General features: G+C 35.0%; 1 protein-coding gene across 1 annotated transcript; it reads left to right on the forward strand.

The window, feature by feature from the left end:
• Nucleotides 1-438: 438 nt before the first annotated feature.
• LOC121267963 (probable methyltransferase PMT7) lies at nucleotides 439-5,676 on the forward strand. Its single transcript, XM_041172060.1, has 7 exons — nucleotides 439-814; nucleotides 1,690-2,104; nucleotides 2,645-2,934; nucleotides 3,713-4,096; nucleotides 4,221-4,467; nucleotides 4,603-4,741; nucleotides 5,218-5,676. The coding sequence occupies exons 1-7, from the start codon at nucleotides 646-648 to the stop codon at nucleotides 5,374-5,376; spliced, it is 1,803 nt and encodes a 600-aa protein (XP_041027994.1). The 5' UTR covers nucleotides 439-645; the 3' UTR covers nucleotides 5,377-5,676.
• The last annotated feature ends 9,022 nt before the right edge of the window (nucleotides 5,677-14,698 follow it).

Consider the following 14,698-nt stretch of genomic DNA (forward strand, 5'->3'; position numbering starts at 1 on the left):
GATAAATGATATATATAAATCTCAAATGCACAAACTTGGTGCAAGCTTTTTTATAAAAAAATGGATCTCAGCATGGAAAAGTGTGAGAAACTCATTTTTTCTTAGAGTCCACATTTTTTTAAAAAATTGTATATTTGAGACTTATACTTAATATTATTTATTGTATAAAGATGAATCTATAAATTAGAAAAAAGACAAATGATATTTACAGTTATAAATTGTGCAAATGTCGTATAATTCAATTAACAAAATAAATAAATAAGATAGCAAAATAAAAAAAATAATTTTTTAATAATAAATTCTTTTTTTTTTTAAAGGATTGTATCGCATTCCACAATAGGTAGTAATACTCTAAAAAAAAAAAAAAATTAAGATTCTTATTTCTGTGTGTATCAGCCTATCAGGTGCATCGCTCGTGGAATTATGACGGTGTAAACTAGAACAAAAATAAAAAAACGGGCGTGGTGAATCGGTGATCACTGATCAGTAGTGGAGTTGATTCAGCTCTGGCTCTCGGGATCTTTCTCAGATTTCTAATATGTCGGTACCGTCCGACTGAATCCTTCTGTATACGAGAAACCCAGTTTAGATAGAGATCCAATTAGCACAGCAGACAAGGCAAAAACAAGGAAGCGAGGCTGAGAAATGGGTGGGTATGCGCTGGGCTCGGCGTTCGATTCGAGATCGGGGCGAATGATCATGGTGGCTCTGCTATTAATGTTGGGCTCCTTCTACGCTGGCACCCTCTTCGGTAATAATGCCCCTGTTTACGTCTCCCAGCTCCCGGCCAAGTCTTCTTCTTCATCATCAACTGGTATGGGTAACCTCTCTCTCTCTCTCTCTCTCTGTGTGTAAAAATTTCATGGGTCTCCAACTTTTTCTTTTTCTCCGTTGAGATACGTGCTGTAGGTTTGGTAAACTGGACAATATGAACAGTTACGCATGGTGTGGTCAGAGTTAGGATTGATAGGTTACAGGAAGAAGATGTATTATCCTATTCGTTTATAAGTCTTGTTTTTAGATATTCTTTGGGTTTTTGTAACTTAATCGGAATTCATTAAAAATAATTTAACATTGTGGTGTAATAGAGGTAGATTTGATTTGAAAGAAAATTATGGATGCCTGCATACCCTTTGAGTTAGATGATTTCCTGATTATCTCTTTAGGTTAGGTTTGGATAGTGAGATGAGATGAGATGAGATCAAAGTTGAAAGTTAAATAAAATATTATTAGAATATTATTTTTTAATATTATTATTGTTCTGGAATTTGATAAAGTTGAATTGTTTATTTTATTTTATATGAGAATTTGTGAAAATTGTAATAATGAGATGAGATGGGTTGAGAGTGTTTTTCAATCCAAATTGAGCTTATTTTGGAAGATACGTGTGCAGATGATTTTATGGTCATATCTTGGAATGTTCTAAATCTTTAGTAATCTGCGAATGCATTAGTGAAACTTATCCATAAGTGCCATCCAAGTCAGGAACTATATTGCCTACATGCGCATTGTAAAGTGGGAGGAAAATCTTAAGCTGTGATTAAACTTATGATGTACATTCTTAATTTGTGTCTTGGGGTCAGCCTCAGTGGATGAACTTCAATATGGTGTGCCTTTCAATCTGGTATATTACTGAACTTTACGGCATCAAATCATTGTGAATGACATTTTTGTACTTTGCACTTGCAGGTATTTCTGAATTTACGAACATAGTTGCTCTCACTAATAGAAAAACACCACTTTTGATCCCTGAATCTGGGATGAATCTGTGCCCATTGACGTTCAATGAGTATATTCCCTGCCATGATGTTTCTTATGTGAGGAATTTGCTCCCTAACCTGGATGTTTCTAGGAAAGAAGAACTAGAGAGGCACTGCCCTCCACCTGAGAATCGATTGTTTTGCTTGATTCCACCACCAGAAGATTATAAGTTATCAATAAAATGGCCAACCAGCAGGGATTATGTCTGGCGAAGCAATGTGAATCATACACATCTTGCGGAAGTCAAGGGAGGACAAAATTGGGTGCATGAGAAGAATCAGCTCTGGTGGTTCCCAGGTGGCGGTACGCATTTCAAACACGGGGCAGCTGAGTATATTCAAAGGTGAACCTGTTTTCATAATCTTTTTAAACAGTTTTTTTACTTTTTTCATAGCTCCACAACTAGCCATGGAGTTAACGTTTGACGATGTTTTTTTTTTTTTTTTTCTAAATCAAGCATTGAAAGAAGATTTAGCTTTTCTTAGAAGATTGCTCATATGATTTAATCTCCCTTCTGTCATTAGTTTAAGATGATCTTATCCCTTTTTCTCCATTAATCCTTTGGTTCATGCTGTGAAAACTCCATCCAAACTGTTGATAAAGCCTCATCAACGTTTTAACTTGTAATGCAAGCTTGGGTAGAAAGCTCATTACTTACCAATCAAAAAAAGAAAAAGAAAAAAGAAAGCTCATTACTGCTGTATATGTATTTTCGTATCATTGTGTCACATGTACTGGAGGCTTGGGTAGAAAGCTCATTACCCATGTATATACCTGTAGATATGTTCATTATACGCATTTCATATTTTTGTCAGGATCAGAGTGTTTGGGTTTGATTTACACCATATATTTTCAAAGTTAACTGTGTTTGGTGCAATTACAGGTTAGGAAATATGATTACAAACAAGGCAGGTGATCTCCGTTCGGCAGGGGTTGTTCAAGTTTTGGATGTTGGTTGTGGGGTTGCTAGCTTTTCTGCTTACCTCCTTCCCTTGGATATACAAACAATGTCTTTTGCTCCAAAAGATGGGCATGAGAATCAGATTCAATTTGCATTAGAGAGAGGAATTAGTGCCATGATTTCTGCTTTAGCCACAACACAACTACCATATCCCAGTAGCTCCTTTGAGATGGTTCACTGTTCAAGGTGTCGTGTTGATTGGCATGAGAATGGTACTTTGCTTCCTAGAGATTTAGTTTTTATTGAACTGGAAAGTTGGCATAAATAGCAACTAATAAAACACTAAATAACATATGGATTTAACTATATAAATTATATGGAATGGGAGGAAGTATCCAAGAAAAATTATTTTTCATATAGTGATCAGGGATGAAACATGTTTTTAGGTTAGCTTTGTTACCAAATATATTTTTGTAATGTGTTTGTAACTGTTGGCTGCATGCATTTTGAATTGTGAATATATATATATATATATATATATATATATATCTGCAATCTGTATCAACAATGTTGCAACTAGTAGGAGCTCATATGCCTCTGCTGCACCTAAAATCGAATCATTTTGGAGATCTTTCCTGTTATAATCGCACAGAACTCATCATGAATGCCGAGTGTGTGAACACGGAAGAGTTATCAAAATGGCTCTCCGGGAGTAAAGTTCTTGGGTGTGTGTGAACATTGTATGCTTGAATGGTTTGAAGTATTCTTTACCTCAATACACTCACTTAAAAAAAAACAAAGTTCTACTGTGTGTGTGTGTGTGTTCGCTCCATAAGCTTCTTACTTATCAAAACAAAAGAAAAAGGAATATATCCTAAGCTTCTTATAATAGAATGATAGATATGATAATGCATATATAATAGATTACGTGAAGCATGCTTTCCACGTCAGTGGGATTCAAAAACTACCCAGTTTGGATTCCTTAGGTTGAGTTTTTTGCTTGTCCAATGTGAAGTGCTTATTCTTGTTTCACGCTCTTGTTACTTGCAGATGGTATTTTACTCAAAGAAGTGAATCGCCTTCTGCGATCTAATGGGTACTTTGTCTACTCGGCTCCACCTGCATATAGAAAGGATAAAGATTATCCATTGATCTGGAATAAATTGGTAAATCTGACTTCGGCAATGTGCTGGAGACTCATTGCCCAAAAAGTTCAGACAGCAATCTGGATTAAACCAGAAAATCAGACATGCCTTCTGGAAAATGCAGAGCAGAAGCGGTTGGACATATGCGATGCCGATGATGATACTAAACCATCATGGAATACGCCCCTGAGGAACTGTATACAAGTAAGAAGTGCAGAAAAAAAATTTCAGACACTCCAGACTAGGGCAGATCGTCTTTCGGTATATTCAGAGAGTCTCAGTAGAATAGGTCCATCCACTATCCTTTGCAGAACTTTAAAGAAGCTACTCTTTTAGTTATATATTAACCTTCTTGTTATTTAGTAAAATCAGTAATATTCAGTCTGATGAGATGATTAATGTTTTCACAACAGATATTAGTGAAAAGGAATTTACTTCAGACACTCTGTTTTGGCAAGATCAAGTTCGCCGCTACTGGAGCTTAATGAATATCAGTAAGACAGATATACGAAATATAATGGACATGAATGCTTTCTGTGGTGGATTTGCTGTGGCTTTGAATACCATGCCTGTTTGGGTAATGAATATAGTTCCAATAAGCATGAAGAATACCTTGTCGGCTATTTATGACCGAGGACTAAGTGGTGCTTTCCATGATTGGTAAAACATTTTCAATCCATTACATAGTGCCGCTAGATGTTAATATTTTACAAACAAAATGAGCTAATATTGCTATATTATCTCATTCTATTCAGGTTAGTAGTTATTGCTAGCTAATACATATAATTATATCAGGTGCGAACCATTCTCAACTTATCCCCGCACATACGATCTGTTGCATGCCGACCATCTCTTCTCTCACTATAAAAACCGTGGAGAAGGCTGCTTATTGGAGGATATCATGCTGGAGATGGACCGTATAATCCGACCCCAGGTAATAATGCTGTAACCATCTTGCTTGTGTGAAACAGAGATTCTAAACTGAAAATAAAAATAAAAAAAGCCTGCAAAGCCATTGGAGTGAAAAAGTGGGTATAGATATAGCCAATTGACATCCTGCTTCTTCGACTTAGACATCTGTGCCAATTTGCTTGCATCCATTTGTATGCATTACAATCCAAGTCATTGTCATTCCAAGCTAATGAAAATGAAAATGTTTTGACCTAGATATAGTTCCAATTTACTCTTGCTATACTATATTTTATTGGTCTGGTCTCGTGAATAAATTTGCATAAAAACGCAGCGTCTAGTTTATTGGAATTGAACAACAGTTAGTTTTGTACAAAATGATTCAGCTGTGGTCTAGTTGGTTGACATGTACATTCATTTTAGGATGTCCCTAGTCGAGGTTTGAATCGAAAAATATCTTTGGCATTTGGTGTCCAATTTATTGACAATGTCAATGTGCAGGGGTTTATTATTATTAGAGATGAGGAAGCTATGATATCAAGGATCCGGGATGTAGCTCCCAAATTTCTATGGGAGGTTAAATCGCATCCAGCAGAAAACAAAGAAAAGAAGATAGAAACTGTGTTAATTTGCAGAAAGATCTTTTGGGCAATCATCTAAGATGTAGCTGCCTGCAGAGATTTGCCATTACAAATTAACAACAAACAAAAATTTTATGCGTAGTCACTTTTGCATATTCCTTGCACGCTCTACTAATATGATTGGTTGAGTCACTTTTTTTTAATATAAAATAACTGCTTTGGCTAATCATATCAGTGAAGTGTGTAAGGAGTATGCAAAAGTGACTATATAGTAGAACTCATTAACAAATATGTAGGTTTTCTGTATGATGACTCAATTCATTTCTTTGTATCTGCTTTTAGAAGGAAGCGAGGTGACGTACAAACTGTTTATTGCTTAGCAATCGACTCTGGTGTACATTATATAAGAGAGACTTGCGCCTATATATTTTGGCAGTTCTACAATACAAATGTTCATTTCTTCCAGTTCCCGATTCATAAAACAGCATATTCTGGCGGCCCATCAATTAGTTTTTCCTGTGCGTTAAGTGCAGTAATTATTCGGCCAAATTCTCAAAAGGCCCATCTATGGATGGGTGGGCCTGGATTCATTGGATGCTAAAACTTAGTAGTTTACTGCATTGATCAACACGAAACGCCCTAAGAAAACTAAACGAATCAATCGATTTAAAAACTAAGGGGGAAAAGGAAAAGTCTTCTCTTTGAGAGAGAGAGAGAGAGAGATGTATGAAGGTTTTGAGTCCCGACAAGCCCGGGACATGCACAATTAAGATAGGAGGGAGAGTTAAAAGAAAGAAAGATCAGATGCCCACAGACTGAAGACAAGGGGTTGAATATAAAAGAGAAGGCAACCCACTAAATTAAGTTTGATTTGACAAGACATTTCACATACCCCACTTGTCTCCCTTTGCCCCCCACCCCCCTCCTCCTCACTCCCTTTTATATATATAATCATATTATAAACATATATATACATATACATATATATATATATATACCTACTGTTTCATTTGCTGGTGCTGCTGCATCTTTGCTCTGCTTTTTTACCCCATTCGCCTAGCTCTTCCAGTACCCCTCTCCTCAGTTCCAATCTTCTTCTGCCTTTCAAATTAAACTCATGTATTGCTTCAATTGTATTCTGATCGATACATGTTGTCACAGTTCTTGGAGACATACTGACCTCACACTTCGTTAATTTTCGGGCTGCCAATGCATGATCTACTCAAACAAGTACATGACCTTTTTTTTTTTTTTTTTTTAAAAAAAAAAATTATATATATAATTTATTAATACCTTTCTGAGTCTTCTAACTAAGATCAAGTAGAACGTACACACTTTTGCGATTGGTGCATGCAGCATGAGAGCAATTTCAGCGCATTACTTTACTTTTTGGGTTGGGGAGTTAATTATAACATATTATTAAGAATTTTGCTTGATTCCTGCCTATATTTGCAAACATGCAGACAAAATATAATAAACGGTATTAACTTTTTTGGGATGAGGAAAATATCAATGAAACCATTGCATCTTGAAGCATATTACACGATGAGGTTAGATATATGAAAAATGATAATTGTAGTCGTGAGTGTGTAAACGTTGTGCAATTATTTAAAAAAAATAAATAAATACGAGACTTACATGAAAAAAACTAATTTTTTAATAGTAGATTCCACTATTTTTCAAAACGACTGCACGGCGCTTGCGCATTCCACGACTGTATATATCATTACTCTAGATATAGATATATATATATATATATATATATATATATAGCTTTTGGGTTTCGTTTTTAAAAGAAATAATTAAGATGCTTATAAAAGAAATTAATCATCAAAATATAAGATAAGAACCTGCATACAGTACTGTTTTGACGGCCATAACAACAAATATAAAAAGAGAGAGCCTGTCTGGTCATGATGCTTTTAGGTTCAAAGTTAAAAAGAGGATTAATGATGCTGATAACTCTCGTATCACTTCTGCCCTTTAACCATCGAGTAAAAGAATAATATGGTGTCGCAAAAAGTTTGTCTAACTGATCTTAACATGATGAAATGCATGCATGCCCGCTAGCTAATCTTCCACTTGCATTTGGTTTATATGTTGTCTAATTGTCGTTTTTCTTCTTTAATTAACTCAAAAGGCAATGCATTAACTTCCATTTGAGGCATAGACAGCAAGCCAAGGATATCTATAAATCCACAATCCGTACTACCAATTGTCTGGCTAGGCTTGGACCAAACAAAGAAATAAAAGTTGTTTGGCGTGGAAGGCCCCACGTATAATTTTTTTGGTATTTGTGAAGATTTTGTGATCCGATGTGTCGGAGAGTTTTCTTCTTCCTCTTCTTAATTTACTTTTTCTAACATATTATTATATGAGTTATATATATATATATATATATATATATACACACACACAACTTGTATGTACAAATTTTCTCTTCATGCATTTTTCTCAGCTTTCTTCATTTTTCAAGGCAATTTAATTTGGACAGCCAGCTAGTTTGATATCAATTTCGACAAACGACACACGCACACAGATACATTTAGGTGGAAGAGGAATGCTATATATGCATCAGTCACTATTCATTTTCAAACTCCATATCTATAGCTTTTTTATAGGATATGAATGTGTTTTTTATAGAGTGTAGAAATATTTTTTATAAAATATGAGGTGTAGAGTGATGAATAGAAGTTGAGAAGAAGAATTTTTCTAAGGTGAAAACCATCTCATCTATACATTTATGTGAAACTAATGATAATCAAAGGATTCTGATCACTATATACACTGATCTTTATACCCTAATTAATGGTCTATATTTTACTTCTCAAAAGTGGGTGCATATATCTTCAAATTTGATATATACTATATATATGAGTATTGAAATACTGATTATTTGTAGCCAGTTATTTTTTATAAAAATGATTATTTTCTATTAAAACGAGTTTATTTTCGTCACAAATAATTATTCTTATCGTAAATAATTCGTCATAAATATTCGTTTTTCTTACAGTGTTATGGGATTTAGCATGCATTTGAATTTTCGGAAGTTCCAAAAAAAAAAAAAAAAAAGGTCAATTCACCATAAAGAATTAGTTTCCCCTTTTTTCTCAGCTTATTCGATCGAGGAAATCATGTATATAAAGTGTACTAGAAGATTTTCTATTATCGATGGTCCCCTACCCCTAGTGCAAGTAATTAAACGATCGAATTTCATGTCTTGATCAAAAGCTTCTCACGGACTCCTAAAATATGCTTATCCTCTCCATTATCTAAGAGGCAATGTCTTACTCAACTACTTTCTCCTTAAAATAAAAAGCACTTGGTGCTTTCTTTGTTTTTTGGAGGATCATGCACTTGCTGCTTTGTAAAAGCAAAGATATGATATATAATGTACAATTCAATGTAGGGTATTCTTAAAGTTTGGCAACTGAGACTCAGGTGTCAAATCCTGCTGGTATATATATATATCTCATTGTTTTATTCGTTTATTTTTTATTTTTTAAATTCAAGATCATATAATATCTCACTTCCAAAGTATGGCAAGCGTACCATATTGAGTATTTTTTCTTGTTGAATTTAATTTAAAATTTATCTTTCAATTTCTTATTTTTCATTTGTTTTCGCAGATGAGTTGAAATAAAAATTGAAAATTGAATAAAATATTATTACAATATATTTTTTAAATATTATTTTTGTTTTGAAATTTGAAAAGGTTGAACTGTTTATATTATTTTGTGTAAAAATTTAAAAAAATTATAATGATTATATGTAATGAGTTGAGACATTTTGTGAAAACAAATGACAAAATCCTCCTGTTGGCCCAACAAAAAACCTAGACACAAATGTTAGATGATGAGGCTTGCTGGGCTTACTAGATTAATTGTTTGCATCAAAGAAGTTGGAAGAAATATATATGTTAATATATATATATATATATGTGCCTCTTATCTCATCATTAAAATGCCACAAATTTGACACGGGAAGAAATGGATTTGAGTATATAACAACATTATTTGAACTGAAACTGGATTCCCAACAGAAATTAAGCAAAAAAAGCTTCGTGCAACATATGAGGTTAGGCCAACATATATAAGATTATAAAGGGTTCATGCAACAAAGAGCATTGAGTTTAGATAAGCCTAACCTACGTATAAGGGTTTATGACATGCCATCAACACAATCAAGTCATGCTTTATATATTCGGCAGTCCCTAAAAAGAGAAAACAGAAAATAGTACAAATATAATCTGATAAGATCATGACAAGAGAGTTCCCACTGGAGCGGACATGTTTTTCTGACAACAAAAACCCAATGGTTACAGACTCTTAACTGCAGTAAACGCCATGGAGTCCTTCTTAAGGAACAGACAGACCATACGAGAGAAAGAAAGAGAGAGAGAGAGATGGATCAATGACAGAAATCAGAGAGAAGAGGAAGGAAAGGCAAAAGGAATGAGAGAGACTTTGATGGAAGGGACGTGTGAAAGATATCTCGACCCCTCTCTGTTTTTAATGAAGCGTCCCATGCCTTTCACCCTAATATTGGCAGATGAGATCGAGAGACCCTGTGCGCTCGGCGCGCGTGTGTATGTCAGATGCAAGGGTCATCGTTGGCACGTGGGAGTCAGTGCCCATACATACATATACACAAATACCTGCCACCTTTCACAACAGAAGCTCTGAGAGACATGTCTGTAATTAGCAACGACTGTACATAGAACGCATCAGTGAGACAGAGACAGCATGGGTTGATGACACGGGTATAGCTGATGCGGGTTTGTTAAGGACCAGGGGACCGTTTCTAATCCATGTACGGCGTTCTTAGCCGTTTTTTCTTTTCTTTTCTGTTTTCTTTTTTCCAAGTGCAAAAGTTCTGCGTTCTGCTATTCGTGGGGCTGTGTGCCTAGCCAAGACTGCAATGGCTGGGTCTGAAACGTCATGTCAAATGTCTAATCATACCCCTCACATGCACTCAATCGTCTTGTCTTGTCAAATCATGCGGAATCATTGAACATCAAAGTTACCATACTGAAATTACGAACGGGCGTATTATATCACATTCTTGGAGTACTGTATCAATTAACTTTTCTCGTACATGAACATCGATCAGCTTAATATATTATATTATACTGAGGGAGAAGGGGTTCACAAAACTAGGGAGAGTGCATGTCACATTGAGCATGCATGTGATGGTGTTAATCATGTGTTAAATTTAAAAATTAAATTGAAAGGGCGAAAGATTATGATCATGAATTGTTGTCATCCATCTGATCCATGGAGTACTGTTGAAAGTTCTTACAGAATACTTACAACACAAGTACTCATGCATGCAAGGGGTTAGAAAGCAATTGGCTTTTAGAGCTTGGAGTCAGCCTTTAGCAAACAAGATATATATCGAGATATTTTGATGTTTAAGGGGAACTCTCATACAAAGTCTACAGTTCTATCGCACTTTATCTGGTTATCCTAGCTTGGGAGAAGGAAAAAAAAAAAAATCTTATAAAATAGAGTAATAATACATACAATCTTGCATGTAGTTATTTAAAAAAAAAATTAGATTTATTATTAAAAAATTAATTTTTTTATATAAATTTCATATTTATTTATTTATTTTTAAAATGGTTGCATGTCGTTTAAATATTCACGATTGAAACTATTATTTGTCTATAAAATATGGGCAAGTTGGTCGCATTCATTAGGGGACGTTTCGACGGGCTAATGGTGAAAACCAAAAATAGGACCCGCTTAAGGAGTTCCTGATTTTAGTGGGACCCTTTTGGACCGATGCTTAGGAAATCATATGGATCTCCTAGCTGGTAATGGTCTCCATGAAACTTCTGGTTCAAAAAAAATCCCAGATAACACCTTTGAATGCAGGTTCGGTTTCTATCTAACAGCACCAGATTATTCAACGAATAGCGTTAGCCTAGGAAGACAAACCATCGATCTTGTGGGGGCTAACATGGTGCCAGTAATTGGAGAGAGAGAGAGAACTTCAATCTAAATTCCCACTCAAGCTAATGTTCTGGCAATCTCATGATGGTATAGTTGCCCTAATTGGTGGAGGTCAAAGGGGCCAGACGTAAGAAAGTGGGTTTCTCAAGGATCCCTGGCTCGATCCCATGCTTTTACATTAGTGGCAGTGGTCTCCTCAAGTCTTGCAGGGTCACTCAATGGTATTAAGGACTTCTTATTGTCAAAGTCTAAATTTCCTATCGAATACTCATTGACCAAAAATTTTCTCACAACTTGTGCTGACACGAACGATATAAATTAGGCTTTGACAAATCTTCAAGAATATCTTTAATTTTTTGTAGAAATTCTCAGGTCAATACTAGTCTATCTGTATATATAATGCTCCCATTTTCCGTAGATCACATATATATATATATATATATATACAAGTTATGGAATAAGAGTACAGGAACATACATCTTACTTACATCGATGAATGATCCATTTTTCATTTTTAATATGTGGAATCATAATTTGGGAGACGTCCGAAGAAATGAAACAAGGCATCGAATTGGGAGAAAGGGATTGCTAGAATGCCATATCTAATAGGTTTCATGACCAAAGTCTGCCATTTTATTTAAATTTTTTACTTGTTAATCTTCATGGTATTGAGTACATTTTGTGATGCTAGCATGAATGTCGGAAAATATATAAGATCTCTGTAATGACATTAATTCCAACAACATGCGACAGTGATCGGATGGTTGATGATCATTGCAATAAAGCTGGCTAATGATTTTCTCCAAGAACATGTAGACATGAGATGGCATTATTACATCACACATTTGGCACACCACATGTTGTCGAAACCTAGTGTTTATCACCTTTTCGTCTGTCATCTCACCGAGTCAAACCTGGCCGAACTTTCATGGAAAAAGAAAACAAATGCTTCTTCTAAACGCAAAGGGTTGAGGAGGCATAAGAGATTACTTATGAGAGAGAGGGAGAGAGAAGGGGGGGGGGGGGGTGGGGGGCATAGAAAGTTCGAAACCCCAACAGCCTTAATTGGTGGAATGCGCATCAGAAGAGGGATTCCTAATGGGATGGGAAGGCATCGATCGAGCTGACTCGAATAATGTTCCACCCACTACATACCGAAAAAATTTAGTTGCGGTATTTTTGACCTTACACTCACCACACAAAACCTAACGTGATTCTTTGACCCACTTCCCATTTATGGAATTGTCATCCTTTCCCAATAACATAATATCTGATTACCAACCCACCATGCATTCATCACTTAATTTGTAGATCTAGAGAGAGAAAGAGAGGGAGAGAGAGAGGGAGAGAGCTGCAATCCAAATGGGCACCACCTAAGAGTCCCAATATATATATAGATAGTCAAAAGTCAACCAGATCCTAATGATTGTAACCATTCAACAGACATAACGTAGTTGGATAACTTACTCCATTAGCATTTCTCTACCTAAAGAGAACGTACTAGAAGTGGATCATAGTCATGACAGTTTTGCGCCGAAGCTGGCCGCCAACCTTACGATAGACGCGTATCGTAACTCCCACTTCTTTTTCAACGTCCAGCAAATATAACACATACGCCTAGGATCTGAAACAGTAGTACGTCTAATGGCCCACTCTGAACGTACACCAACAAATATTTGGATATGCCCACACAAAAGAGTGCCGACTAATTAAATACTAGCCTTCATTTGAATGATGAATAAAATCTAGTCAATTTGAACGATTCTGTCACTAATTAATCGTGCATGTATGGTCATTTCAGCTACAGTTATCATGAAACGAAGTTTTTTGGACATTGTTCTTATCCTCAAAACTTAATTTTCAATAGTCAAATCAGTACCCTAAGAGTGTAAAAATGAAGTTCTTTCCACTAAGATTTGAAAGTTTGAAAGTCACCTTAATTTTCATACCTCCAATCCTGCTTGCAAAGATTTGAAAGTGTTGCAAAGTCCTCTATCATAAACTAGATAGTTAGAAATTTCTCTGAACCATAACATGCATGCATGAGCCCGAATTATGCAGCGCCTTATTGAGGTAAAAAAGGCAGATAGATATATATATATATATATATATATATCTATATATATGATGAGCTTGCTAATGCTACCTCATTATTAATTACTTCAATCTAATACATGTAGAAGTTCTTTCTTTCTTTTGGCAGGGATATCAATGTACTATATGTATTTATATATAAAAACACAATAAACATAGGACGAAAATGGTTTAAATATAACTAAATAAAAACATTAATATGAAAGGAGGGTGCTAGCGGGCCACCCAACGTTTACCACTAGGCGTATTGCTAGCTAGTTATAAATTTGTTTTTTTTTTTCTTTAAAGTATTTTTTTAACATTTTTAATCATTAAAAAAATGAAAATATATATAATTTCACCAATAATCACTTTCTTAACTATTAAATAAAAAATTAAAAAACATAAATAGTAAGTTTGAGGGATTTCACTAACATTTTCCTAATATTAAAATATTCACCGAGCTACTGATCCATGACACACTTCTAGGGACAAGGGCTCCTCAGCCCCTTTGCAGCGCCACTATCCAAAAGGCTAATATTGGAGGCTTTTGACCTCCCTTAGCATAATGGCCAGCTTTGACACATGACAAATTATACGTGCCAAAGTAATATTTGCAAACGCTTTGACAACCTATTCATCATCATGAGTCATGACTTGCCCTTCACTTTTGATTTGATTTTATTATTCATGTTGACCTAGTATATAATATTTGGTTTCGACCATTTTCTTGATTGGATTTTATTTTTTTAACTTGTATATATGGAGCGTTTGTAAGGGCAAGATATTATATCTCACTACAAGAAAAATAGATATTTATGACTTTTTTGGTAATAAAAAAGTTATTTGTGACGAAAACAGACTCATTTTAATTGAAAAATGTCATTTTATTGAAAATAACTAATCACAAATAAATAATTTTCTTGTAGTGTTGTTCATAGAATTTATAGATTCCTTAATCCTCAGCCCCTTTTGATGTGATAATTCCACTTTAAAAAGAAAAGAATCCAGATACCCACGAAAACTTGCGAGCTTGTTTTTAATTTGACTGAAGGGTGGAGAAAACTGTAAAATTCCCTCCACCTCGATCCATGTCAAACACGTGCAGCACATGATCAAGTCTTGCTGGTGATCATAACATAACATATATGATCGATCGGAGCTCACGAGATCGAGGTACTGCTCCTATATATATATAATATATATTATATATATATATAATCATTGTTAATCAAAACAATAGTACTCAGCCTGACAATGTGTAACTAATTCTTATAAAAATGCTTGTAACCTTCTGAAAGTTTACGTTACGCAGTGAATAATGCGTTTATCATTGAGTTCTTAGAAAGATGGAGCCCTATACATCGCGGT

This window comes from Juglans microcarpa x Juglans regia, chromosome 5S (genome assembly GCF_004785595.1).
Source record: "Juglans microcarpa x Juglans regia isolate MS1-56 chromosome 5S, Jm3101_v1.0, whole genome shotgun sequence".
Taxonomy (NCBI): Eukaryota; Viridiplantae; Streptophyta; class Magnoliopsida; order Fagales; family Juglandaceae; genus Juglans; species Juglans microcarpa x Juglans regia.

What these genes read in the sequence shown, in the direction of transcription:
- LOC121267963 (XM_041172060.1), top strand. Translation starts at nt 646, where the DNA reads ATGGGTGGGTATGCGCTGGGCTCGGCGTTCGATTCGAGATCGGGGCGA. An exon ending in TTCTTCTTCATCATCAACTG is followed by an intron (nt 815 to 1,689) that starts GTATGGGTAACC and finishes TTGCACTTGCAG; the next exon opens with GTATTTCTGAATTTACGAAC. An exon ending in TGTTGATTGGCATGAGAATG is followed by an intron (nt 2,935 to 3,712) that starts GTACTTTGCTTC and finishes TGTTACTTGCAG; the next exon opens with ATGGTATTTTACTCAAAGAA.